Source organism: Acipenser ruthenus, chromosome 37 (assembly GCF_902713425.1).
Source record: "Acipenser ruthenus chromosome 37, fAciRut3.2 maternal haplotype, whole genome shotgun sequence".
Classification (NCBI taxonomy): domain Eukaryota; kingdom Metazoa; phylum Chordata; class Actinopteri; order Acipenseriformes; family Acipenseridae; genus Acipenser; species Acipenser ruthenus.
In genome coordinates this window covers 5,110,960-5,138,816 of record NC_081225.1, presented here as the reverse complement: position 1 = coordinate 5,138,816, position 27,857 = coordinate 5,110,960, and the positions used below count along the sequence as shown (strand labels likewise).

General features: G+C 39.6%; 1 protein-coding gene across 4 annotated transcripts; it reads left to right on the top strand.

The window, feature by feature from the left end:
- Positions 1-51: 51 nt before the first annotated feature.
- Positions 52-27,026, top strand: LOC117970910 (DNA polymerase delta subunit 2-like). 4 transcript variants are annotated; one of them, XR_009310857.1, is made up of 13 exons: positions 87-160; positions 597-806; positions 2,642-2,870; positions 4,595-4,716; positions 6,107-6,230; positions 17,852-17,966; positions 19,172-19,370; positions 20,930-21,010; positions 21,122-21,279; positions 22,593-22,720; positions 23,490-23,591; positions 24,415-24,639; positions 26,485-27,026. XR_009310857.1 is itself a non-coding variant. In XM_059008764.1 (12 exons), the coding sequence occupies exons 3-12, from the start codon at positions 2,651-2,653 to the stop codon at positions 24,573-24,575; spliced, it is 1,410 nt and encodes a 469-aa protein (XP_058864747.1). In that variant the 5' UTR covers positions 52-160; positions 701-806; positions 2,642-2,650; the 3' UTR covers positions 24,576-24,785. The 4 variants fall into 4 exon arrangements, 3 of the variants coding, with proteins under 3 accessions (XP_058864747.1, XP_058864745.1, XP_058864746.1); XM_059008764.1 differs by lacking the exon at positions 26,485-27,026 and having other exon boundaries at positions 52-160; positions 701-806; positions 24,415-24,785; XM_059008762.1 differs by lacking the exon at positions 26,485-27,026 and having other exon boundaries at positions 88-160; positions 24,415-24,785.
- Positions 27,027-27,857: the final 831 nt, after the last annotated feature.

Sequence of the window (27,857 nt, the reverse complement as noted above, 5' to 3'; positions counted from 1 at the left end):
CAGTGACTCACAGATGGGACCAATCACAGGGGAGACACATAACATGACCCGCGCGCAGGCTAGGTCAAACAGCAACAGAGACAGTTATATGGCGGGAAATACAGAGGGGGAGGGAACACAATTACAAACAAGGGGAACGACATAACACACATGCACAGAGGTACAGTACAACACAAATGCACAGATCGTTACAGTATCAATATCATGAATATAATACTGTTACTTTATTGAACAAAGTATTTGTATATCTACCCTATGCAGTTAGTATATTTGTAGAATAATTTAAATGCAGTAGTTACAACTGTTCTGTGTGCGTACGCGATGTATTCTGTGTTTTTATTTATTTATTTTTTCATCTGAGGTTCAGGGCTTCAGTACTAATATTCACCATCAAAGTAAAACGTTTTGTTTTGGTCTAAAATGTACGAGTTCTGTGGTTAATGAAACGTGGTAAAAGAAATCTATGGAATTAAATAAATGCAACATTTTACTATTGGCAACACACCACTAAATTCTATTTTCTTGTGAAAAAGAGCCACGCTTTTCTATGTGTTGGTTGGCACTTAATCTTTGCATTTACCAATTTCCTAATCTAGTGAAGGACCACTAGTCACATATGACCTCACTAACATGGCGGCGTCTCGACACTGCTTGACGCGTACGCAAGGTGAAGGGTGAGAGGTTACTGTCTTGCTTTCAGGCGGCGGGAGATATTAATACGGTTGCTGGACGACTGAGAGAAACATCAAAATATACCAGCGACTAAACGTGTGGGTGCCTGGTGGTCCTGTTCTCAGATAATAAAGGTAAGTAATAACGCGATACTCAGCTGGGATAGGTAGATATAACAAAACGGTGTACAAGAAACATCGCATTAAATAATTGTTATGGGCAATCAGTCATGCTTTATTGATTTCGAAACTATGGTACTGTTAATAATATTATATATGTATTAGCAGCAAATCATATTCTTTTGCACCGGCCTCTGGAGTAGTTCAGGAGGGTTTCCAATCCTTTTGTTTGAACTCTAAACCCCTTACTCCCACTAGCGGAGTCCCCAGGTGTGGAATCCTCTCAGTCTTTGCCAGCTGCATATTGACACCCTACTAGCAGATGTCAAATCTGCGAATGCATGCTGAGGTGACGAACAATGTTATGTGCAGAAGTACCATTGAATGTATACTGTATACAGGAGCAGGACAAACATAGAAGCACCTGGCTTTAGTAGTTTAGATTTTTGGGCTAATCTCACATGACTGATTCAGTTGTTACCCATATGCAGGGATGGCAGTAAGACTCCTATTGCATAGCAGTTTGATCCATTCCTTTTTTTACTATTAGTTTAAAAAGACACACCTGAGCTTGTTACCTATACACTGATTAATCAATTGTAGTAAAACTGGAATGGGTGAAACTGCTATGTCTTTATTTCCACCCCTGCAGTGGCACCCATGACCTGTATTCTGCAGTATACTCAGCATCTCCTGTGGCGAGTCGATTTCAGAGAGGTGATCCCATATCCAAAACAAATTGCTGATGTTTCAATTGCAGTAGGCCATTCCAGTCAATTCATTTCTGTATTTCCACCCCAGTTCCCTAAATGAATTGTGAATGTGTTCATCCAGGACAGTTTAAACACCTTGACTTGCCGTGTGGAGTCAGTCAGTCCTGACTTCCATGGTGTCCCTGCACCCTGTTGACAGTGGTTTGGCAGGTGTCATCAGTTTTAGTCTATCTAAACAGTTTGGATGTTCAGCGAGTGTCTCTGCAGAACTGCCTCTTGCATAAGTGTCCCGCAGGTCCTTCCTGCCCTTGGTAAAACCACTAATACATGTTTATCTCCTGAAATAGTTTAGTACTGAGACAAACATGGGTCATTCATCTTTAAATATTTGTTCAAATTTAAACGAATATCCTAATATTCCTTCATTTTGAATTAGCTGGAAAGCAAAAGTGTGGGTATTCATTTCAGATGTGATGTATGCATTGGTTTTCTTTGCAAGATATCATTTTGATATAAGGATTCATAAATTCTTTTATACAGCTATGGCCAAAAGTTTTGCATCAGCTAGGATTTTAGGATTGAGACACAATTTAAAACAAAATTTAGATATTTTATTTACCATCATGTAATCAAACAAACTACAAAATTATATCACAAAAATATACTGGAAGACGTAATAGTAGTGCAGTATTTTTCAATTTGTCAGTTTTTCAATAAGTATATGAAACTACAATGTTAACGTATCGTTATTCAGCAGGTTTCATTCAACCTTATGCAAAATTAGTTAATTCTAGATGGTGATGCAAAACTTTTGGCCAATGCTATATAAAAAATACAAATTGTTATCTATTTTTGCAACTGAATACAAGGGGATGGAATTAAGACCTATTGCATAGCAGTTTCACCCATTCCAGGTTTTAATACAAGCTTGATAAGCCAGTTAGTAGTAAAATCCGGAAAGGATCAAACTGCTATGAAGTAGGAGCCTTATTTCCATCCCTGATACATTCCAGACAGTATTTATTAGTATATGTCAAACATTTGCCCCAGCACTTTAGAGAGAGAGATGTTTTTTTAGTTTATCTTAATCTAGCCCACTAGTTAATTGAGATGCTAACCCTCAGTTTGTTGTTCCAGTGTTTGGCCATGTTCTCTGACCTCACAGCCCAGAAGGGGGCAACGTTGTTGGCCCCACCTGCCCTTGAGGGCCCGGTCTTCGACAGAGTGTGCCCCTCCTCCTACACCAACTGCTCGGAGCGCTTCAAACTCGGGGAGCGGAGCTTCAGCCGCCAGTACGCTCACATCTACGCCACCCGGCTCCTTCAGATGAGACCCGTCCTGACCAAGAGGGCTCAGCAGATGTGGGGTGAGTGTCTTATTTCAAACAGCAGATAGAGGTTCAAAGAGCAGCAGACAAAGTTAACCCTAACCAATACATTAGGCATAGCACAGAAACCAGGACCAGAGGACACAGTTGGAAATTGAGTGGTGAGGGTATGGTGGGTTACCGAGTCATGTTGTTGAGGCAAAAACACTTGGATCCTTTAAGACACAACTTGACAAAGTTCTAAGATTAATCAGCTACTAGGACCCGGACGAGCTTAGATGGGATGAATGGCCTCCTCTCGGTTGTAAATGTTCTTTTGTTCTTAAATGTAATTTTTGGTTCTCTGTAATTAGAAAGCAAGTAACATACACATTTTTTTATATACTGCAGCATGAATCAAGACTTTAAATCCTATTTTTTACAGTGAAATTCATGATGCAGAAAAAAGAAAAAAAAAACTGGGAGAAACCCAAGAGAGTTGTCTCCCTGGCTCTTAGAACCTAAGAACCAGGGTTACAAACTCCTGCTCGCCCGAGGCGAATTAAATCTGATGTGGACTAGTTGATGTCTGTGTCTTTGTAGTCCTCTGGGTGAGTACTTAAAATAAATGTACACATATACTTGTTCTTTCGTTAAAAAAATGCATGGAAGTCAATTTTCTAATGGGGTGTAGCAGTGGTGAATAAGCATTCACAAGTAATGCTTAGAAAACAGTCACTCGGAACTGAAACCTCCCTTCATCTCCCCTGCAATGCCAACCCCACTTAATGGCATTTTAGGTTTGTGTTCTCCCTCTGCGCGGGATGCGAAGTTTATCCCTAGTTTTTCTTTTGTATTTGTTATGCTGTCATTAGTATCTATAGTAGATTCAGCGTCCGTCAGTTCTGGCAGATTCTACTGTACTTGCTGAAGCGTTTTTCTCCCACTGCTAATTTAAAAAAAAAAAAAAGCCACCTAGCTAACAAGTTCATCCCGAGGGCTAAAGTGAAACGTACTGTCTTTAAATTGGGACTTTAGTGAAGACCGCATTTGTACGTGACTACATTCATTATTGTAGATAATAATTCATAGTCTGCTAGCATTTTTGTAAATAGCAACACATGTACTGTACAATAAAATAAACATTTTATTTGTGTCATCGGTGTCAATTTCCGGTTGAGCTTCATCAGTGTCAGTTTCTCAGCACACAGTACAGTAGTCTCTCAGTAACGAGGTGCAAACAGGTGATTGATCAATTTGTATGAGCGTTTAGAAGGTGCTTTGTTAAAAAAAAAAAAAAAAAAAAAATGTAAACCTAAATTTATAACGGTGTTTATTTTTTTAGCAAAATAAAATCAAAACCTATTTTTAGGGATCCCGACTGTTGTTGATTCCAACCTAGGCACTTCACATAAGGACTAGTAAGTTTACATCAGGACTAGCAAGTTTCAAAAGGTACTAGTCCTTTGGACTAGTAGCACAATATTGTTGTTTCTAACCCTGCTAAGAATATTAGAATTTACGACCGTGAGGAGGCCATTCGACCTATCAGTGCTCATCTGGTTCCTAGTAGCTGATTGATCTCCTTCCCTCTGTCCTGAGTCTTCCTCCACTTAATTTCCTCTGGTCCTGGTTTCTGTGCTGCTCATACAATATTGGTTAAAGTTTATTTTTGTCAACTCCTTTTAAGATTTTAAAGACTTCAATCCTGCCTCCCTGTAATCTTATGTGTTCTTGGCTAAATAAATCAGTTCCTCTTGTCTGACTGTAGAATTTCATTGCAGGAGCTGACATACCGGTAAAGAAACTCTGTGAGATCCAGATGGGTGAGCAGTGTTGCATTGTGGGAACCATCTTCAAGCACATGGACCTCCAGCCATCTATTCTTCGAGAGATCAGCGAGGAGGTACGTGAGTGTGTGTGTGTGTGTGTGTGTGTGTGTGTGTGTGTAAGAGATGGTACAGTTTGCTCTGTGTCCTATGTAAGATTTGTGCACAATTGTGTAACAGAATCGCTCAAATGATCCAATATTCAGACCCACCCGGAGCACACAGGATGACACTCAACCCTGAGAGTTGTAGCTGAAAGCCACGCTGCTGTAAGATCCTTTCAACCAAACTAACCTTGTTCTACTTTTACAGTAACAGCAATGTTTGGGAGGCCTCCGTTTGTTTTATAAATCCCTGTGAAGGGGATATAGTGGAGTGTCACAAAGACGGCCGGAGTGGGTGGTGTCAGACCAGAGCCAGGAAATAAATAAACAGAGAGATGTGGTTTGGTGAAGCTGAGCGAATGCTGTCGCTCAGCATTTAATAAACAGCACAGAAAATAAAAGGTTGTAACACAAAAACAGGACACGGCACTATACGCCAAAATAAATATATAAACAAAAACGGACTAAACAGTAAACAGACAAACGAACAAACACGGTGAGTGAAAACACTTACTATTTTATTATTCTTTTCGTTTATTTGAACTCCTCTCCACACCCGTTCTCCACTCACCGAACACCTAACCCCGACTGAGTGCTACGTGTCTCTATATATACTGTTGTGCTGGGATTCAATTACTAATTAATTATTCACTTGAATCCCAGCACGTGAATTAATTCTGTGCAACCCTGTGCTCACATATTACATTTAACCAGCACGCGAAGTGATTTGTGCTCTCCTCGTGCCTAAATACAAATCTACACTTTTTAAACACACGTGAAACACAGACCCGTTTATATCCCGTGTACCAATGACTATACACCAACATTAACACACGCACGCAACATACAACACATAACACACAAATGCACACGGGCGGGGCGCATTGCCACATGGAGACACGTCACACTTCACATGTTTGCATAAATCTGGAGAACCACTTATCCAATTGTCATGAAACGTGGCACTATTTAGCATAAGTTATTGACAATGTCGAATTCTGGGGATATAGTGGGGTGCCTGTATGTCCGTTCATCTGCCTATCTGTATGTCACTCTTACTAAAATTGATAGTAACATTATTGAACTGGAGTTTTTGAGAGTATCAGATTCTGGGGATATGGGGGGTGGGTGCTTGTGTGTCTCTTCATCTGTCTGGCTCTATGTTTTTGCATTAATCTGGTGAATTGGTTATTACATTGTGATTAAACATTTCATTGCTAATTCTTATTCTATACGATTCTGCATTACTGTTGATGCATGTCTTGGTCATCAGCTTTGTCATCATGCTGATAGCTGTCATTGTGAATGTACAGCAGTGGATGGGGGATGTGTTTTACTTAACAAAGCTTCATCTTGGTTTCAGCACAACCTCCTACCTCAGCCGCCACGAGCAAAATACATCAGCCAATCGGACGAGCTGATTCTGGAGGACGAGTTACAGAGGATCAAACTGGAGGGTGCCATCGAAGTGCAGAACTTCGTCACAGGCAAGGAGCAGGGATCTCTGTTTATATTGTTAATAGACAGAGAAGGAGAGGTGATGCCTTTTGATCTCTTCAGGTGAAAGTAGAAAAGAGAGATTGATGTTTTTCAGGGCTTTCGTTTTTATATACTGTATGACATTAGTGTTTTTGGTTACTTTCCCAAAATGCTTGAGCGTTTTTTGTGTGTGTGTGTCAAAATATGTTTAGTAACTCGACAGTACTTGCACGCTTAAGTTGTACCTTCTTTCCTTTGCTTTCCTTTGTCTTCCACAACGAAATCCCTCTGGTCACGGGCACATTCTTCTGGGGTTTTTGTGTGTACGCATTTTTGTACTTTTCGCCATAATTCTGTTTTAAATCCTCCAAGTAAGTTACTTGTGTCTAAAGTAATTCCAAAATCATTTATTTATAGTAGAATTTTAAAACCACAAACTTGTCTTAGCACGCAGTAAATTTCAAAGTCCACATATTTAAGCAAACTGTTTGGTTTTGCAATAATTTATTACACACAAAAAAAGTGGTGGAAGACAGAATCAGACACCAATGAAACTGAGAAATTATATTTCAAGCATAAAAACAAACAATGTCACATAGATACCATAATACCAAGTGAGACGGAAGAGAAAAATGTGAAGCAATTTCTAAATTAAAGATAAGAAGCAGTATTAATTGGTAGTACATTTTAATACAGAAAAGGTAAGCCATGAGCTGTGTTTTGTTTTCTATTTTTTCATGTATACAATTTTTTCCTTTGCATTTTATACAAAAAACAAAAAGATACATTTTTAAGTTTCTAAAATATTCATAGAACCAACCACTCCTTACAGTTATTTTTAGTCTTCCAAGATTCTGAGTATACATACTTTCCCATGTCACCATTTATCATTAACTACCGAGTCTGAGAATGCGCAATATAATATAATGCAATATGCAATATAATGGTCATTTTTAAAAATGCACTTGCAAGAACTGTGATTTCGAACACTGTTGATTTTACAGTTTTCAGAAGTTTGTTTCTGTTGCATTTTCTGTAAACATTAAATCGATTTCTACAGTAAGTTGTAGGGCTGGTACAATGCATCAAATCGCTGTAACCATCGATGGATAAAATAACCTTTGATGGTTGAAAAAAACCCCAAAAACGCATCTATCAGTTCATTAATAGGACTGTTTTTTATTAGGACCGGCAAAATTTAAATCTACACTCTTATTCCTTGCCTTTCCTTTGGTTCTTTGCCTTTCCCTTGTGTAAAAAACCTCCCCGCCCACTATGGAGCACGTACGTTTTCAGAGTAAGCATGACAAAACAAAAAAAAACCTAGAGAAGGGACGAGAGGTAGGCTGCACTGTGGAACCTCGCCGACACTGTGACTAGACATAAATAATTAGAAATGTGTAGTTTTAAGTTCAACTGGAGAAATGTTTACTTTTCGTGATTAAATTTTATGAAAATATGTACTTATTATTTACACGTTTCTTTTGCGTTATGAAACTAGTGTCTAAACAGGTTTATGTACATACAAAACTGTAAAAACAAAAGTAGTGTTTAATCTAAAATGAAAGTAACATATGATTTCTCGTGTGTGTGTGTCACTTGCAGCACAGAATCCAGGTTGAGCTGCTGTAGCAATTTTCTGATCAAAATGTTTCTGGTGAAGCGCTGTGGCTAGCTTCAGGATGAAATCTCGCCTACTGATATTTTCCTCGGTGCATTTCTTGTACAAAATGAAGGAAGAGATGGCTGCTAGATCCAGCAGAGATAACAACAGGCTTGCATATATATTAAAAAATAGAGTATTGTAGGTTATATTCAAAATAAAAACATGTATTGTAATAGGCGGTTGTAGTGTTGATGAAATTTAACTGTTAGATGTTCCACACACACAAATATAAATTCTAAGTAGTAAAACTTGTACTTAGTAGAAATTATATTTTATATGTCAGCCTTAAGGCAAAAATTCAGGGGGGTGTCGGAGAGGGCCCCTCTCTCACTACGATCTCCATTTCCTACCTCAATCCTGTCCTCCCATTAGTCCAGATGAAAGCGGCCGCACTTAGCTCGGGCAATGCGTTTCTGCCTCCACTCTCGAGCTCCGTCTTAAAGCCTGGCTCCAGAGCTGCGCCCCGCCGATTCGTCAGTCCCGGGTCGGCAGAGCGGGAGCTTCTCTTTGGCTATCTTATCTGTCGGTCTATATTCACCTATATAAGCATGATTCTAATGCTGGTCTATGTGTTGTGTTTGTTTTCGTTGTTCTGCGTTTTTTTGGTTTCATGTATCATCACAGACCCACATCTAAATCGATTTGGAATACAAAAGAAAACTCACCCGCAGCAATTTTCTTTCTAGAATCAACAAATCTCTGATGATGGCGCCCCATCTATTTAAGTTCATCAGATGAAATGGCTAAAGAAATCCGCCCGGTATCCCGTTTTATCCTACCGACATAGCGACTCTTCGACTCCGCACAACACCGACCTTCCGTATCGGCCGCAGCGGTACAGTACTCGATCATGCAGCAACTCTAGTATTCTGACCGTTAGAGAAATCTTCCTTGGTGTGCGTTTCCAGCACGTCTTTGTAAAGATTGATACGTTCACAGAATCCTGAAAGCGCTGTTCGTAAAAGGTATTTTCTTTTCTTTTCTATTGCAATCCAGTACTCAAGTAAGCTCCCCCAGGTGGTTTAAGCCGCCGACATTTTACTCTGTCTGCGTTACAAGAACCAGTAGCGCAGATTATCTTTCTCCACTTTTATAATATCTAAAGACAGCAAGCTTTAATTCAGCTCTCAACGATGCCCTTCGGTGCACAATCGCCTGGAATCACTCATCAGCATTACCAATGCTGTTTACTTTCTTGCCATGCATATCTCAATTCAGCCTCGTCTTCACGCCCATATCAGCAGTAGATTTTTCAGTCATCACGTTTTACTATTTCCATACACTCTCCCAGGTGCAGCGATCCATTGCTACTTTCTTTCAGTGACTGAGAGACAAATTCATAATGGGTAGGACATTATTTGATTCAATTCTCATTCATCTCGGGATCCCCAGCCTGTTTTGGGGGGGGGGGGGGGGGGGAGTTAGTCATGGCGAAATTGTCTTGGTTTCATGTTTTACAACAAATTCTTGTGGTTTACCCTCTTGCTTTCATGAAGTGGACTCATGCATGTTTAATCGTAACCACTAGAAGGCAGTATGACAACAGTATATGTATCATTGTGTAAGAAAGCCCTGTATTTTCCAATCAAATTATTACCTGGAGCTTGGTTTGAAATGTTTACTTTAAAGGCTAATAATTAATGTGTGGAACTGCCAGCAGACATTGAAGAACTATTAATATAATTTAAAGCAGCCTCTTACCTCAACGTGGATAATGCATTCATAGACTGTTTCCGATCAGTTCAACGGGTTCGCAGCAAATCTACATCTTGCAGCAACCTCCGAGTAAACGCCTGCAGGGATATGATCCACCGCACACTTTGTATCAATCTTCCTAAATCTGCCCCAACATTTGTATAATGTATCTCTCTTCAGCCCTCTTGACCGGTCCTCTTTGTCACTGGTCATGCAGCCTCTCTGTCATCTAATATGAATTTCAGTTTCCAATCCTTTTTATTCAAGACACCACTTTCCTGATACTCATAATAACACGGCCAGTGCGTTAGCTCAGATACAGATATCCAGATTCCATCATAAAGTCTGCAGCTCATCCAATGCCTCTGGAAGCTTTGCAATCATATCATCTATTCAACTAAATCTCTCCTTAGTAATCTCCTGGATTCAGTCCAGGATACATGGCATCTGCTCTCACACTTCAACTAGATCATCCTACACCGTCGGCTGGAGCACTTTTCTCAAAAATTTCTGAACTAAAAATGGATTTCCTCAACCCCTTTCAATCAAGATTGGTTTCTCATTTTTTATTATTCATTTCAAGGACTCTTTCACTATCAAAGTCTACCTATCTGGAACCCAGCATCAGTATTATGTGATATCCATTCCTTCAACACTACACTCCATTCCAGCTGTTCATCTTCGCCTGTGTGGGACCTTTAAGAGCCATCATATACCTTTCCTTGTTTGCCATTTTTCCCGTTCTCAAATACTTTAATCTCTCAGGATCTAGTGATGGAAACAATCTGTTTAGCCACTGCAATTTCTAGGAATCATACTGGCACTGGATGTTTTAAGTAAGCCCTCTGTATCTAAACCGGGCCTAGCAGTGGATTTAGCATCAGTAGCACCTTCCAGCAGAGCTTCACATACCAGGATTTCAAGGTAGCAACAGAGCAACGCTTCCGATTTCGATTTCAAACTGCAAACTGAGACACCAACTCCAGGCAGCGCTGCAGTCACTTCCATCACTCAAGAGATACTTAAAGAAATTAAATAATTTTTTGCAGACATTTGCAGACAGCATTGCACCAATCAACACTTGTTTGGACACGATGGAAGCCCAGTTAAACTCTCTCCTACCCTCAACCAGCACTCCTGCCTTATCTACCATCACAGCAGAATCAGCACCGGCTTTCAACCTGACTTAAGCTACAGCTACAGATCTGCAAGTTTCACAACCTGGTACCAGCAGCTGAACCTATACCTCTGCAAGTCCCCACCTTCAGCCATCTGACGTTATGAGCAACTCAACATTATCCAACTTGCTTCAGTCAGCTTACCAATACATGGCTGCAGCACTGGCTCCATCCACCAGATTTCACCACATACAGCTCTGGAAAAAATTAAGAGACCACTGCAAAATTATCAGTTTCTTTGGTTTTACTATTTATATGTATGTGTTTGGGTAAAATGAACATTTTTGTTTTATTCTATAAACTACTGACAACATTTCTCCCAAATTCCAAATAAAAATATTGTCATTTAGAGCATTTATTTGCAGAAAATGACAACTGGTCAAAATAACAAAAAAGATGCAGTGTTGTCAGACCTCGAATAATGCAAAGAAAATAAGTTCATATTCATTTTTAAACAACACAATACTAATGTTTTAACTTAGGAAGAGTTCAGAAATCAATATTTGGTGGAATAACCCTGATTTTCAAGCACAGCTTTCATGCGTCTTGGCATGCTCTCCACCAGTCTTTCACATTGATGTTGGGTGACTTTATGCCACTCCTGGCGCAAAAATTCAAGCAGCTCGGCTTTGTTTGATGGCTTGTGACCATCCATCTTCCTCTTGATCACATTCCAGAGGTTTTCAATGGGGTTCAGGTCTGGAGATTGGGCTGGCCATGACAGGGTCTTGATCTGGTGGTCCTCCATCCACACCTTGATTGACCTGGCTGTGTGGCATGGAGCATTGTCCTGCTGGAAAAACCAGTCCTCAGAATTGGGGAACATTGTCAGAGCAGAAGGAAGCAAGTTTTCTTCTGATCACTGCTTGAATTTTTGCGCCAGGAGTGGCATAAAGTCACCCAACATCAATGTGAAAGACTGGTGGAGAGCATGCCAAGACGCATGAAAGCTGTGCTTGAAAATCAGGGTTATTCCACCAAATATTGATTTCTGAACTCTTCCTAAGTTAAAACATTAGTATTGTGTTGTTTAAAAATGGATATGAACTTATTTTCTTTGCATTATTCGAGGTCTGACAACACTGCATCTTTTTTGTTATTTTGACCAGTTGTCATTTTCTGCAAATAAATGCTCTAAATGACAATATTTTTATTTGGAATTTGGGAGAAATGTTGTCAGTAGTTTATAGAATAAAACAAAAATGTTCATTTTACCCAAACACATACGTATAAATAGTAAAACCAGAGAAACTGATAATTTTGCAGTGGTCTCTTAATTTTTTCCAGAGCTGTATATTCAATCAAGTTTTCCTGCTGGCATTTATTGTTTATCTCCGAGACATTCTCAAACTGGCACCATCATCTATCCGGTCTTATATCTCTGGCATTCGGTACGAATACCGCCTCAGGTCTATACCATCCCCTCCTCTGCTATCGGTTCAAGCAATCCGCCTAACTCTTTGGGGGATTGAAAAAACCTCGCCTTCAGCCTCCCCAACCAGACAGCCGATTACCCGAGACATTCTTTTTAAACACATCAATAGGTTGTGAAATAGTTGTTTCAATCCAGCCGACGACCTCATCATGGAAACCTTATGTCTCATAGCTTTCTTCGGATCCATGAGATGTGCAGAGTTTACAGTACTACTCCGACCTGTCTGGTTCCTGGCAGCCACTTCATCTTACATCCCAGTTTCTAAGACCGATCAACTGCGGCAAGGGCAGTTCATCTAACTATCAAAAAATCGACTGTCCCTTGTGCGTGTTTTCATCCATATCCAAATACCTCGCCGCCAGGATCTATGCTCTTCCAACAGACCTGCTATTCACGGACATATCCAGGACAATTATTACAAGATATTGGTTCTCCTCCCATCTATCAGCTCTCACTTCAAGAGCCGCCCTGTTGCCTCAGTTCTATACACCGCACTCCTTCCGGATAGGAGCAGCTACTTCAGCAACAAGCGCAGGAGTGAACCAACACCTCATCAAGAGCCTGGGGCGTTGGTCTTCATCAGCAGTAGAGACTTATATTAAATCATCTCCCTCAGACATTGCAACAGCCCAGCAGTCAATTGTTAGCATACCCGGAGAGTATGGGTGCCCTCTCTGCCAGGACCAGAGGTTTTCCCCCCATTTAAAAAATTAAAGAAAATGTTTGTTTTTTTTCCTCTCCACAGCGCAGATGGCCTCCAATCCATAGTCGTCCTACTAACACTTTACTTTGTCTTGTCTAAATGTTTCCAGCTTATATTCATTTGTGCAGCAAGTGGTCTTTCTCTTCACGGTGAGGTTTGTGTGTGTGTGTGTTGGAAAGGTAACCAGACAAACATGTAGCTAATGCGTGGTGTAATTCAGAAAGTGCGCTACAACACGTGAATTCATTTCTCTTGTTTAAATGTTTTTATCTTCATGGCAACGCATGAAGCTCTCCTCATGATTCCTACTTAGTAAGCAGACACAGACATTTAAATATCCCCTCCCCTAAATGACTATGAATTGAGTAATCTGCATTGGTACGGACGAATTTTTTTCCTAAATCACAACAGCATAGCAATGCATTTCCTGAAAAGTACGGCAAACATGTTGTGAGGAAAACTGTCATGACTTATGCATGTAAACGCTACCAATGAAACTACTTCAAATGGAAAAGAGTAATGTTGAAACGGAAAATCACTTTGGTGTACAAATTACACACAAATGGTTTTGGATATTTCTTATTCATTTTATTAATACAGATTAGCACGAACCAACATACTGCTTCTTTAGGAGATTAGCATGAGCTACTACAGGAAATCTGGAGCAGCTTCCCATTTTGGCTGGTAATTGCAGTCTGCCACAAAACACTGTAATTCATTGCTTACTAGCTTTAATTTGTATTAAATTGAAGTACAACTACTTACTGTAGATATCACATTGTTTATGTAGCACCCTGGAAAAGGGTAAAAGTTATTGACATAGATTGTATACTATTTAAGACTTTCAGTGTAATACTGTTGTAGCTCAATTTTGCCAGACGTGACACCACGAGAGACACTCAAATCAATGAGCCAGCTATACAGCTGGTGAGTGCATAGGAGCAGGGGCGCTGGAACTAGGGGTGCTGGGGGTGCAGCAGCACCCCCTGGCTTTGCATGGCTTCCATCATGTACAGGGGTTACAGTTTTGTTCAGTGGCTTTCAGCACCCCCACTTTAAGAACATAAGAAAGTTTACAAACGAGAGGAGGCCATTCGGCCCATCTTGCTCGTTTTGGTTGTTAGTAGCTTATTGATCCCAGAATCTCATCCCAGGGTGTCAGCTTCAACAATACTTCAACATTACTGGGGAGTTGGTTCCAGAGCCTCACAATTATCTGTGTAAAAAGTGCCTCCTATTTTCTGTTCTGAATGCCCCTTTATCTAATCTCCATTTGTGACCCCTGGACCTTGTTTTTTTTTTCAGGTCGAAAAAGTCCCTTGGGTCGATATTGTCAATACCTTTTAGAATTCTGAATGCTTGAATCAGATCCCCGCCTAGTCTTCTTTGTTCAAGACTGAATAGATTCAATTCTTTTAGCCTGTCTGCATACAACATGCCTTTTAAACCCGGGATAATTCTGGTTGCTCTTCTTTGCACTCTTTCTAGAGCAGCAATATCCTTTTTGTAACGAGGTGACCAGAACTGAACATATTATTCTAGGTGAGGTCTTACTAATGCATTGTAAAGTTTTAACATTACTTCCCTTGATTTTAAATTCAATACTTCTCACAATATATCCAAGCATCTTGTTTTTATAGCTTCCCCACATTGTCTAGATGAAGACATTTCTGAGTCAACATAAACTCCTAGGTCTTTTTCATAGATTCTTCAATTTCAGTATCTCCCATATGATATTTATAATGCACATTTGTATTGCCTGCGTGCAGTACCTTACACTTTTCTCTGTAAATGTCATTTGCCATGTGTCTGCCCAGTTCTGAATGCTGTCTAGATCATTTTGAATGACCTTTGGTGCTGCAACAGTGTTTGCTACTCCTCCTATTTTTGTGTCGTCTGCAAATTTAACAAGTTTGCTTACTATACCAGAATCTAAATCATTAATGTAGATTAGGAACAGCAGAGGACCTAATACTGATCCCTGTGGTACACCACTGGTTACCTTGCTCCATTTTGAGGTTTTTCCTCTAATCAGTACTTTCTGTTTTCTACATGTTAACCACTCCCTAATCCATGTGCATGCATTTCCTTGAATCCCTACTGCGTTCAGTTTGAGAATTAATCTTTTATGCGGGACTTTGTCAAAAGCTTTCTGGAAATCTAAATTAACCATGTCGTATGCATTGTAATTATCCATTGTCGATGTTGCATCCTCAAAAAAATCAAGCAGGTTAGTTAGACGAGGTCTCCCTTTCCTAAAACCATGCTGACTGTCTCCCAGGATACTGTTACCATATAGGTAATTTTCCATTTTGGATCTTATTATAGTTTCCATAAGTTTACATATAATAGAAGTCAGGCTTACTGGTCTGTAGTTACCTGGTTCGGTTTTGTCTCCCTTTTTGTCAATCGGTATTACGTTTGCAATTTTCCAGTCCGTCGGTACAACCCCTGTGTCAAGAGACTCTTGCATGATCTTGGTTAGCGGTTTGTAAATAACTTCTTTTATTTCTTTGAGTACTATTGGGAGGATCTCATCCGGCCCAGGGGATTTGTTTATTTTAAGAGCTCCTAGTCCCTTTAACACTTCTGCCTTTGTTATGCTAAAGTTATTTAAAATTGGATAGGAACAGGTCGACATGTGGGGTATGTTGTCCGTGTCCTCCTTTGTAAAAACCTGTGAAAAGTAATCATTTAATATATTTGCTATTTTTTTTTCTTCGTCTATGATTTTGCCATTTGTGTCTCTTAGACATTTAACCTCCTCTTTGAATGTTCTCTTCCTGTTATAATATTGGAAAAACATTTTGGAATTGGTTTTAGCCCCCTTAGCAATGTTCATTTCTATCTCCCTCTTGGCCTTTCTAACTTCCTTTTTGACTTGTGTTTGCAGTTCCAAGTACTCTTTCTGTGTACTTTGTTTTTGGTCCCTTTTAAACGCTCTGTAAAGTGCCATTTTTCGCTGAATATTTTTTTTAATTGATCTATTAAACCCTTTTGGCCATTTTGTTTTAGATTTAGATTTGTTTACTTTTGGGATGTAATTGTTTTGTGCCTCTAGTACTACATTTTTAAAAAACAGCCATCCTTTTTCTGTGGATGTTTTCTCTTATTTTACTCCAATCTACTTCTGTTAGTCTCTGTTTCATACCTTCATAGTTTGCTTTTCTAAAATTGTAAACCTTAGTTTTAGTCATTACTTTTTAGCTTTTACAAATCACTTCAAATGAGACCATGTTGTGGTCTGAGTTTGTCAATGGCTCTCTGACCTGTTTTAGTTATTCTGTCTTCGTTATTTGAAAAGGCTAAATCAAGGCATGCCTCCCCTCTAGTCAGTGCCTTGACAAATTGCGTTAGGATGCAGTCATTTGTCATTTCCACCATTTCAATTTCGTCCGTCGTGCTCCCCACCGGGTTCTCCCATTTTATACGGGGGAAGTTGAAATCCCCCGTTAGTATGGCTTCTCCTTTTCTACACGCATTTCTAATATCATTGTATAACAGATTATTTTGCTCAGCGTCTGAATTTGGCGGTCTATAGCATGCTCCTATTATGCCCTTTGAATTTTGTCCATTATTCTGACCCATACTGATTCGGCTTTGTTTTCTTCGTCCAGATTTAACTCCTGGGCTTCGAGGCTATTTCTTATGTATAGCGCTACCCCTCCGCTTCTTCTGTCCTGTCTTTCCTATACAGTGTGTACCCGCTAATATTATATTCGTCTCCATCACTCTCAGACAACCAAGTTTCTGTAACACCTATCGCATCGAGTTACTTGTTAGTGCAGTAGCTTCAAGTTCTCACATTTTGTTTCTGAGACTTCTACCATTTAGATAAATTCATTTAGTGGATGTCTTACCTGAGTTGTTGCCCTTGTTTTGATGTGGTCTCCCTTCTTTTCAAACAAATTATTTGCACCGGAGCTGATTTAGCAAAAGGGGTTGAATACTTCTGCAAACCACGTGTGTGTGTGTGTGTGTGTGTGTGTGTGTGTGTGTCTATCTATATCTAATATATATATATATATATATATATATATATATATATATATATATATATATATATATATATATATATATATATATATATAAATATAGTGTGTGTGTAAAGCAGTCACGTGCTGTACTTTTATTCCAGGCACAAATAATGTTGTATAGTTTGAATTTTGTATTTATCTAGTTATCTAGAAAATATATAGTTTGTCTTATTACCATGTTAAGAAATAACATCTTTTTCAGTCGCAAATTCAAGAAAATCCTCCAGCACTGAGGGTTCCAAATGCCCTTGCACCGAAAGGGTTAATGTGTGATTAATAGTATTCACACACTGTCAAACGGTTTCTGTTAACAGAAAGGAAAAGAAAAACGGTGCGTGAATGCTGTCTGACGAACCTTTGAAGGTTTATAACAATCTTCGAATTCCTGTCTAGTGAACGAACCTTCGAACACTGCCCTAATACATATATATATACACACACACACACACACACACACACACACACACACACGTATTATAAGTTGCAATGAGGTAGGAAACCAGTATCCCTTTTGAGTCCAGGAATTTTATACTGTTAATACTGTTAATAAAAACACTGTAAGGTCTTTAGATAGAAATGGGAACTACCACTACGTTACACACAGAAAATGTACTGACGCAGAATACAAAAACACATTCCCAAAAGCTGCCTCTGGTCTCTTTGGATTTCAGGAATTTAGAATAAAAGTCATTTTTTAGCTGTGAAAAAAACCCAAAGATAGTAATGTAGAGTCAATAAAAGATATTCTATTTTCAAAAGGCTATTATGTGTCATTTCAAATTAGTGTATCTTAGGAGAGTGAAGGCCGTATTGTAGATCATTCTAAAAAACAACTTTTCCGGCTCCACATGTTACAAAACTGTACCTGTAAAGTTAACCCTAGCCTATGCTACTGACCAGCCTCCGCTCCTTTAGGAAGTGTGATTGCTGTTTACGGAGCTGAGAAGAACGATGGGAAGTTCATGGTGGAGGAATACTGCAGAGCCGAGCTGCCCCCACAGTCCCCACGGAGAGGCCCCCATGCTGACAGGTGAGGATAGCTGAGCAGCCCACGCTCAAACTTCCTCCATCTCCACCCTTCTAACTACCCCTTAATCTCGGGGGTCTTTTATCTGGTCCAGTTGGACCCAAGTGGGTTTGAGGCAGTTAATGTTGCAAAATCATCAATTCAAAGTCATTCTGTTTCAAATTAAGAACTACTAAATAAACAGCAATGCTTGTGTCTAACCATCATGTAGCAATCCAGTTCAAATGTGAAGTATTTAGAAATTGTGAACAGGCTGTAGAATTGAGTTTAACTGCAATTCATCCATAACTTCAAACATTCAGATCATAACATCTCTATGAAATTAACTTTTATAGACCAGGAGACAAACATTTCAACACGGTATTGTCTACAAGATTCAAATCTTGGTAATGGTATTTTGGGGATGTTTTACTGTATGTTGATATTAAGTTTGTACATTGTACAAGTTTTGGTAGGTTGATTAGATTGATGGAATAACATCAGTCGCCACTACATAGCATAAAGTCAATACCATGTAAAAATATTGTGTTTTGTACCTCCATAAATCCTCAGATGATGATTCTCAATAATTACTGATCAAGAATGAACTTTGAGAAGCAGTTCTGTAGATTTATGTAAAAATGTGATGTAATTATGGACAGACTTATGTCCGTAAAATGCGTCTGCCGTATGATACACCGCTATTAAAGTGTTTGTAGCTAACAAAATACTTCCATAAATATTTCTGTCAGTATGCTAGATTAGAAAGAAACACATTTTTAGCAAAAATGATTGTTTATTTTAAAACATGATATCTGTACCACAGTAGGTTAAACAAATCTCTGTTAGCAAGACAGGCTTTCAGATGGTCTTGCACTTCCTGGGTCATTTCACCTGGAGCACGAAATTGTTCTTTCTTGCTAGTAACCAACCAGCTACTTTTTATCTAATGACGGACATACTTTGCAGCCAGTAAGGTGCTTTGACCCCAAAGACACTGCTGGGGTGAAATTACAGAGGAATTAAAGCAATAAAGACTTCATGGAAGGCAAGCCAAGAAAACTGGGAACTGGGAAAATAGTATAGTTTTCTATAAGATGTGTTTCTTTTGAAACGACACATTGAAACCCATATAATGAGGAAAAGTTAATGGTTTGTGAAGTTATTTTGTTAGCTACAACCAGTTTAAAAAAGTCTTCTAGTTGACACTACCTCTCTCTCCCTCTCAGGTTCGTGCTCCTGGCCTCGGGGCTGGGTTTGGGGAGTGGCAATGCGGACTGTCTCCTGGGTCTGCAGCTGCTGGTGGACATGGTGACGGGGCAGCTGGGGGACGAGGGTGAGCAGAGTGGGGTGGCCCGAATCTCCAGGGTGCTGCTGGCTGGGAATCTGCTGAGTCAGAGCACACAGGACAAGGACTCCATCAACAAGGTGAGGGGGGGTGACCGGGAAGGTAGTGCTGGGACAGATATTCAGACAAACACAACTTGAAATGTATTCATATAACAGAATGTTTATATAACAGAACTCATAAATGACTGGAACAAAAAATACCATGCAAACGAAACCAATGCATAAATGGCATCTGCAATAAATAACACATATTTAACTGTGCGTAATAGTGTTTTTCTCCTTTCTACAGTAGGTAATGGTGTACAAAATGTGGGTATAAGCATAAGAAAAAATCTAATAACATCATTACCCTGCTATGGGTTTATATGCAATCTGTTGAATACAGTTATATTGTTATTATACAAGGTATAGAGCTTTGAAAGAAATCTTTGACTTTCACTGTAGTTCGTTCATAATCAAATCCATGCGCTTGTGTGTGAATTTAAAGGGTACATAAGGACCTTTTTATTTTATTGTTACATGTTCACATGTGTTGCTACAACTGTTTACGTAAAAAATTAAAACCATGCACGCACCTTACGAAAACAGTTGTAGCAACACATGGGAACATGTAACACAATAAAATAAAAAGGTCCTTATGTACCCTTTAAAAAGCTCTTTGGGTTGGAAGGTTTTTTTCGCACTATTATAATATGAAAGGTTGTTTGCTATTTTGTGTGTTGTATTCTTAAGGTTGTATTAGGATGTGGGTGACAAAGTTTTCTTTGACCTTCTGCAGTGGAAAGTTACTGAGAAGGAAATACATTCCTTATTTGGGTATGATATATGGAGGTTGTCTGTGTCTTGTAACCTTTTGTACCAGTACTTTAATAGCAGGATGTGTGTGTGTGTGTGTGTTTGTGACTAGAGGAGATGGAGTACTGGAGGTGCCATGTCCAGCTGTGAGAAGTTTTATAATGAAGAAATCATTATTGAGGAGCGATGTAACCAGGGCAGTGATACTGAGGAGAGGGTTGTTGAAGACTGATGTAAGAGTTAGGTATAAAACAGGCTGATTCTTTGTTAGATCAGAGGAAGAAGAGAAGGCTGTTACACTCTGCATCTCCAGAACTGGTAACTAGCCATTCTGCATTGCTTGCTGTTAACTGAGTTTAATAAAGTGTTGGCATTAAACTGAACCTCTGTATTGGGAGAATCATTCTGGGTTAATCCATCACAAAGACTGGCATTAGTGAGCCACTTACTAGTGTGTAGTGTAGGAGGTTGTGTGGTCCAGTGGTTAAAGAAAAGGACTTGTAACCAGGAGGTCCCCGGTTCAAATCCCACCTCAGCCACTGACTCATTGTGTGACCCTGAGCAAGTCACTTAACCTCCTTGTGCTCCGTCTTTTGGGTGGGACGTAGTTGTAAGTGACTGCAGCTGATGCAAAGTTCACCCACCCTAGTCTCTGTAAGTTGCCTTGGATAAAGGCTTCTGCTAAATAAACAAATAATAAAAGTGTAGGTACATGCAGTTACTGTGTATTTGCGATAATATAGCTTAAAACACATCTGATAAAGTTCGCTGTCACTGGCTCCATGCTCTTGGCTTGCCCCCTGCTCCTCTGCTCATCTCCCGCTCTTGTTGATTCCTGGCAGGCTAAGTACCTGACCAAGAAGACGCAGGCCGGCAGTGTGGAGGCTATCCGGATGCTGGATGAGATTCTGGTACAGCTGGCGGTGAGTTTCTCTACGGAAAAATCGGTTGACTGACTGAACTATGCTGGTGAAGACAAATTGAATTATGTGATCCCTGTTCTCAACGATCTTGATTCCTTTGTCCCCCTCTAGGCCTCTGTTCCAGTGGACCTCATGCCTGGGGAGTTTGACCCCACTAACTACACCCTGCCCCAGCAGCCTCTACACCAATGCATGTTCCCACTGTCCTCCGCATACCCCACCCTGCAGCTGGTCAGCAACCCCTTCCAGGCAGACATCGACGGGCTCCGGTGAGCATCGGGCTGGGGGACCTTACCCAGGCTGGAAATCTGTGTTTGCATGAATTTAACCTTCATACAGGACAGTTGGTGATGACACTTCTTTTTTTTTTTATGGTTTTTTTTTTGTAATGAATAGAGTAGTGTGTTTTCTTTCTTTATTGAAAACAATAATGTAGAACCTTTTTTTGTTTAACATTTACACATTTAAACTTTTCAAGTTGTAGAAAGTCAAGTAGACAAACATTTTGGCTAATACATCAGTGGTTCCACAGCCCTTGTTGAGCACTAGTCTTGGACTACCTAATGTTACCCCAGCTAAAGTGTCCAAGATTAATTCTAATCCAAGCCTGTGAAACCAGCCATAAGACTTTAACGGCAAAATGAATGTTCTCCTTTTTACAAAATACTCCTTTCTGTTGTTTTCCAATGTTTCTACTTATTACTTGACATGAAGCACTTTTAATTTGAAACTGTTATACAAGTCAGTATATGATTCATTGTTGGTTGTATTAATTTTTAATTACATAACAGTCCACAGTAAAAAATAAATGGTAAAAACATATCAGTTATTTATTTAATACTGAACGTCGGCTATTAGCACTACTGAGCCAAATCTTAAGTGCTTGATGATAACAAATAGTCCACACAAGCTGCAGTCTAAAATTATAAAGCAGCATATTATTGGTGTTAAGGCTAATTATTTAATGGTAATTTCATTACCATGGAATGTCAAAGGTTCTAGGGTACTCCTTTAAAGAGTAAGTAGTGGGGTTCCAAAAAATATAGCGTTACACGTCCTCACGTGTTGCTACAACTGTTTAAATGGCGTACCTGTATTTTGTCTTTTCATTTTTAACAGCCGGACAGCTTTTTACACTTATAACCTTAGTCTGTTTCAAAGCTGTTTTCAAAATGTCCGGTCTAGTGCACGCATAGTATAAGGATTATTGCCCACATTGTCAAACAGGTAACACAGCAATAACAAATAATAGAGCAGTCATTTTGAAAAGAGCTTTGGAACAGACTTTAAACTTATTAGTGTAATAAGTTGTCAGGATGTTAAAAATGAAAAGAAATTACAGGTACATTATTTACACAGTTGTAGCAACACGTGGGGACATGTAACGCTATATTTTTCAGAACCTGTTACTTGTTCTTTAAAGAGCCACAGCAATGTGGGCTGTGCAATTATTTCTACATCACTTTCTCAGAAGCATTTAGGCGTTAACAATCTAGATCCTTGGAATATTATCCTGTCTATAATCGTGGAAATGCAGCCTCTTTTAAAGCTGCTGCCTATGACCAGTGTTGTTTCCACTCAGGTTCCTGGGGACGTCAGGACAGAATGTGAGCGATATCTACAAGTACAGCGGGCAGGAGGACTACATTGAGATCCTGGAGAGCACCCTGAGACTGAGCCACTTGACCCCCACTGCTCCAGACACGCTTGGTAAGGTGCTGAGGGATACAGGGGCTTTGGGATGTCCGAAGGGTAGGATCATTCTAATCCTGCTCGCGTTGAGTTGCAGATCTTGGTTTGAGACCCCCAGGGTTAGGTAGGTGGGGATGGTTTACCTCATCACATCCCCAACTGATTCGGTGGAGACTCCCCAAGCTGGGCCCTTGCCTTCAGGGTTCAGTAGTTGTAAACATCCGTTGCTTGGCTTGACAGCAGGTCTTTATCCTGGGTTGCAGCGGTGAGGCACTATTCAAATTGGACATTTCAAACTGGGAAGAACAACAAAAAAATTGAAAAACAACTGGGTCCCAAAGTAGCTCATCTTATAAAAGCACTACCACATGGTGTGAGGGGTCAAGGTTTGAGTCCTGGTTCAAGCTGAAAGCTGACACCTGCAGGGCTGGCCTTTGTCCTCAAAGCACCAGTAGCTTGCCTACATATGCCATTGAACTGCTGGGTGCAAAGAGGCAAGTGGCTGGGCGGTGGATCGGAGGACTGCCCGAACTCCTAGGTGCAAAAGAGGCAAGTGGCTGGGCAGTGGATCGGGGAACTGCCCTTTAGTTGTTCTGAGCTGTCATGGGGAACTGCTCCGGCAACATATTTTGATGTTCTGAATTGAGAAAAATAAGGGTAAAATAATTGGGTGTTAAATAAATAATAATAAAAAAAAAACACAATGTAAAACCAAGAAGGAATTCCAGCATCTTCTAAAGTGTATGTGGTAGGATTGAGACTGATGCTGTATGTGTGTCCTGTGTAGGCTGCTACCCATTCTACCAGCGCGACCCGTTCATTCTGGAGGAGTGTCCTCATGTCTACTTCTGTGGCAACGCACCGGCCTTCCAGTCCAAACGAGTCATAGGTGAGGGAGAACGAACACACTGTGATGGGTTCGTGGGAAAGGGATATTCGCCATGGGTTTTACTCTTGACATGTCAGTTTTTTCCTGCGTCATGTCAGTTTAAGTATCATTCTGAGTGGTTCTGTGGCTCCAGTACTGAATTGCATTAATTTTTATCTGGATCAGAATCCACTTTCTATTGTCCAAGCCTGTATGATCCTTTGTGTCTAGCAGAGAGGACTGCATCATGTGATTTGAGATGATCCTGATGCAGAGGAAAAAGAATAACATTCAGTATTAGAAAAAAGGAACTCAGAACCACCACTGATTGTTAATGGAAATGAGAAAGTAAATAGATAAACAACATAATAGAAGTTGCACTGCCTAGTTAGTCTACAACAGAAGCAGCAACAGTCGTGTTTTTGTGTGTTTTAAAGTGTATTCTAGTAGCAAATTGTTTTGTCAAATTGAAATTGTAAGTAATTGTGAAGTGTGCGGTTTCAGATGAGTGCAGTTGCCTTCCATTTAATATGTAATGACATTTTAGAACATTTAATAATTTAGTTGAAAAAAATTCCAAGCAGCCTTAAAATGCATTTCACAAACAGCAGTGTTATAAAACTGCATCTTGTAAAGCTCTTTGTGATGATGGTCCACTATGAAAGGCGCAATATAATTTGATTGATTGATTGATGAAACAGTATGTTCACAAATAGAGCACCAGAAAGGATCAGATGCGTGATTTATTAAAACTAGTCAACTATTTTTACCTCAACTATTCGACTAAATAGTGTGCTGCTGCGAAGCAGGTTCACTGACCTGGTGTCTGGATCTTGGTCTCTAGGTGCTGACGGCCAAGATGTCCTCCTTGTCGCTATCCCAGAGTTCAGCTCGACGCAGACTGCCTGCCTGGTAAACCTGCGCAACCTGGAGTGCCAGCCAATCAGCTTCTCTGCTTTCTCAGCCGAGGCAGAGGAAGAGAGTGAGATGGATATCAGCCACTGAGCGCAAGCTTAGCAGCTGAAGAGAGAAGCTCAGCCTGGGGGTATAAGACCAAGGCCAGGCCCAGGTCTGTCGGTCTGTAATACAGTTGTCAGACTGATAAGTTGCTACATTACCTGCACTCAGTACCAGCTGCTTCAGGCTAACATGGAAAAACTTATTTTTTAAAAAAATGAAAAATAAATAAATAAATGTAGGTTAAATCTAATAAAATATTCCTAGTAATTATTGTATTATGCAGATCTTGCATTTTCTGATATAGAAGGTTCACACATTTTTGGTAAACCTATATTTTCAAGTTTTAATTTCTTTTGTAGCAATTAGTGAAAAAAATGTATTGTGCTGCACATATTCCCAGCCTGTACTTTGATGATTAGTTTGTGAAGATGTAAAAGCTCCAGTGTTCCTGCATGAGGACGTCATGTTAATGCCCATTCAGGATTGCCAGCTGGCTCCAGAATTTACGGACACTTTAAGCCGGGTCAGGTCTTTTAACTCGCCTCTCTAACCGCAAATTAATTGATTTTAATTTGAACATGCAACGTGAGTGTAATTTGCATAAGCTGTCGCTAAAGGAATGTAATTATTTTGCTAACTATTAGAACATAAGAAAGTTTACAAAAACGAGAGGAGGCCATTCAGCCCATTTTGCTCGTTTGGTTGTTAGTAGCTTATTGATCCCAGAATCTCATCAAGCAGCTTCTTGAAGGATCCCAGGGTGTCAGCTTCAACAACCATTACTGGGGAGCTGGTTCCAGACTCTCACAATTCTCTGTGTAAAAAAGTGGCTCCTATTTTCTGTTCTGAATGCTCCTTTATCTGATCTCCATTGGTGACCCCTGGTCCTTGTTTCTTTTTTCAGGTCAAAAAAGTCCCCTGGGTCGACATTGTCTATACCTTTTAGGATTTTGAATGTTTGAATCAGATCGCCGCGTAGTCTTCTTTGTTCAAGACTGAATAGATTCAGTTCTTTTAGCCTGTCTGTATACGACATGCCTTTTAAACCCGGGATGATTCTGCTTGCTCTTCTTTGCACTCTTTTTAGAGCAGCAATATCCTTTTTGTAACAAGGTGACCAGAACTGTCTGGGGGCGAGAATTACTTCCTGTGAGGATCGTTTCCATCAATCAGACCTATACAGCTTGCTGATTTGCTGTATTTGTGTGATTGAGGCGGGACTGTGCGAAGCAAAAATAAGTATTACATTAATAGAAACTTAGCCCCAAGGTTAAACAAGAAAGAGTGCGGGTGAGTGCAGAATTCTCTATTACAACAGAATTGCACTATTTTGTTTTTTTTTTGTTTACCATATAACATTTCAAGCAATATGATTTTAATACGTTATGATGGTCTCCGGATAGAATTGCCACCGCAATTAAACAATTGAACACTTTTATTGAAGCCGCTCATGCAATTTACACTCATGTTACATGTTCAGTAAAATCAATTAAAATTTGCGGTTAGAGGCAAGTTAAAAAACCTGACCTGGCTTAAAGTGTCCGTAAATTCTGGAGCCAGTTGGCAACCCTGTGCCTATTGCAGAGACCTTCAAAGTACATGAGTCTCATGAAAAACAGTGGCTGGTTAATTGTTGAGATTGCATTGCCTTCAGGGAGTAGAGTCGTTGTATAATGAATAAATGGCAGAAAGTCAGAACTTTTTTTTTTTTTTTTTAAACCATTTTTTTACCCTCAAGAAAAAACTAAACAAGAACTGTAGTTCCCAGAGGCCATGACAACCCCTCCCAGTAACTGACCTCCACAATGAATACAAGCAGCCCCCACTTTCCCTAATTGCTAAGATTAAAATTCTATAAAATTAGTGAAATATGAAGTGATCTCTAATACATGTGGATGATATTTACTGGAATTATTGTATTTGCTTCATGTCCTTTTGAAACGCTCTTTTCCAGCACGAACAAGGAAGAGTTTCCATTGCAACCTGATAATTCTCTGGTGCAGCCACCATAAGCTGAACCCTTGCAGCTTATCCAAGAAGCCTTTCTTAAATGAAATTTGGACTGGAATACACCATCTGCTGGTAGAGATATAGATAGCGGTCGGTATTGTTGTCATTCCACACCCCATACCCCAGAAACATACTCCAATGACCCTGCAGATCTATTTATGCCAGTCCCTGCATCATGAACTGGCATCCTTGGGAAGCAAGTACATTATTCCAGTTTATTGGCAAAACATCAGACTCTTGTGTTTAACAATCACTATTTTAAGAAGCATTTTGTGCTTCGACTGGACTTGAACTTGCATCGTCAGGCCTTGGACTCGAAATTGTGACTTGACAACTGCTGTGGGGTCGCGAAAGACAGACTCAGATACATTTTGAAAGAAGAGCTATATACCCTTCCCATGCCCCTCCCTGATGTACTGTATCTGTGTTTGTTTTACTGAAGACACTTGTAAATAAACTAGGATCTTGTGATTTTCTTATAAGAAAGACTCTTCTTTATTCCAGTGTTTATTCTTTATTAAGGTTGTCAATCAATTTTTTTTTAATAGATTAGTAGACTACCTGATGTTATGTCTGTGAAACATATATGTTTTTAAACCTACAAACGGTTGTTTATCATACATATGTCCAGTGCTCGATTTTAGTATTTATAGTCTTAGGTCGACATGTGGGGCATGTTGTCCGTATCCTCCTTTGTAAAAACTTGTGAAAAGTAATCATTTAATATATTTGCTATTTTTTTCTCTTCATCTATGAGGTTGCTAGTTGTATCTCTTAGACGTTTTACTTCCGCCTTGAATGTTCTTTTGCTGTTATAATATTGGAAAAACGTTTTGGAATTGGTTTTGGCCTCTTTGGCAATGTTCATTTCTCTCTCTTGGCCTTTCTAATTCCTTTTTGACTTGCGCTTGCAGTTTCAAGTACTCTTTCTGTGTACTTTGTTCTTGGTCCTTTTTAAACGCTCTGTAAAGAGCCTTTTTTCTCTGAATATTTTTTTAAATGGTTCTATTAAACCATTTTGGCCATTTGGTTTTAGATTATGTATTTGTTTGCGTCTCTAGTACTACATTTTTGACATTTTACTACATTCTCTGGATGTTTTTTCGATTTTACTCCAATCTACTTCTGTTAGTCTCCGTTTCATTCCTTCATAGTTTGCCTTTTTAAAATTGTAAAGCTTACTCGTTACTTTTTAATCTTGAGACAATTCAGGTTGAAAATAAATGAAAATATATTCAATGAAAGAGAAAATTGCTCTAATAAAGAATTCCATTTATTAAGTAATGTTATTTTTGAAAATTGTGGCCCAAGGTCTCT

Excerpts from the sequence above, each read along its gene's own strand:
- LOC117970910 (XM_059008764.1), top strand. The coding sequence starts at position 2,651 with ATGTTCTCTGACCTCACAGCCCAGAAGGGGGCAACGTTGTTGGCCCCA. Across the intron at positions 17,967-19,171 it reads AGAGGCCCCCATGCTGACAG|GTTCGTGCTCCTGGCCTCGG; the intron begins GTGAGGATAGCT and ends TCTCCCTCTCAG. Across the intron at positions 19,371-20,929 it reads ACAAGGACTCCATCAACAAG|GCTAAGTACCTGACCAAGAA; the intron begins GTGAGGGGGGGT and ends GATTCCTGGCAG.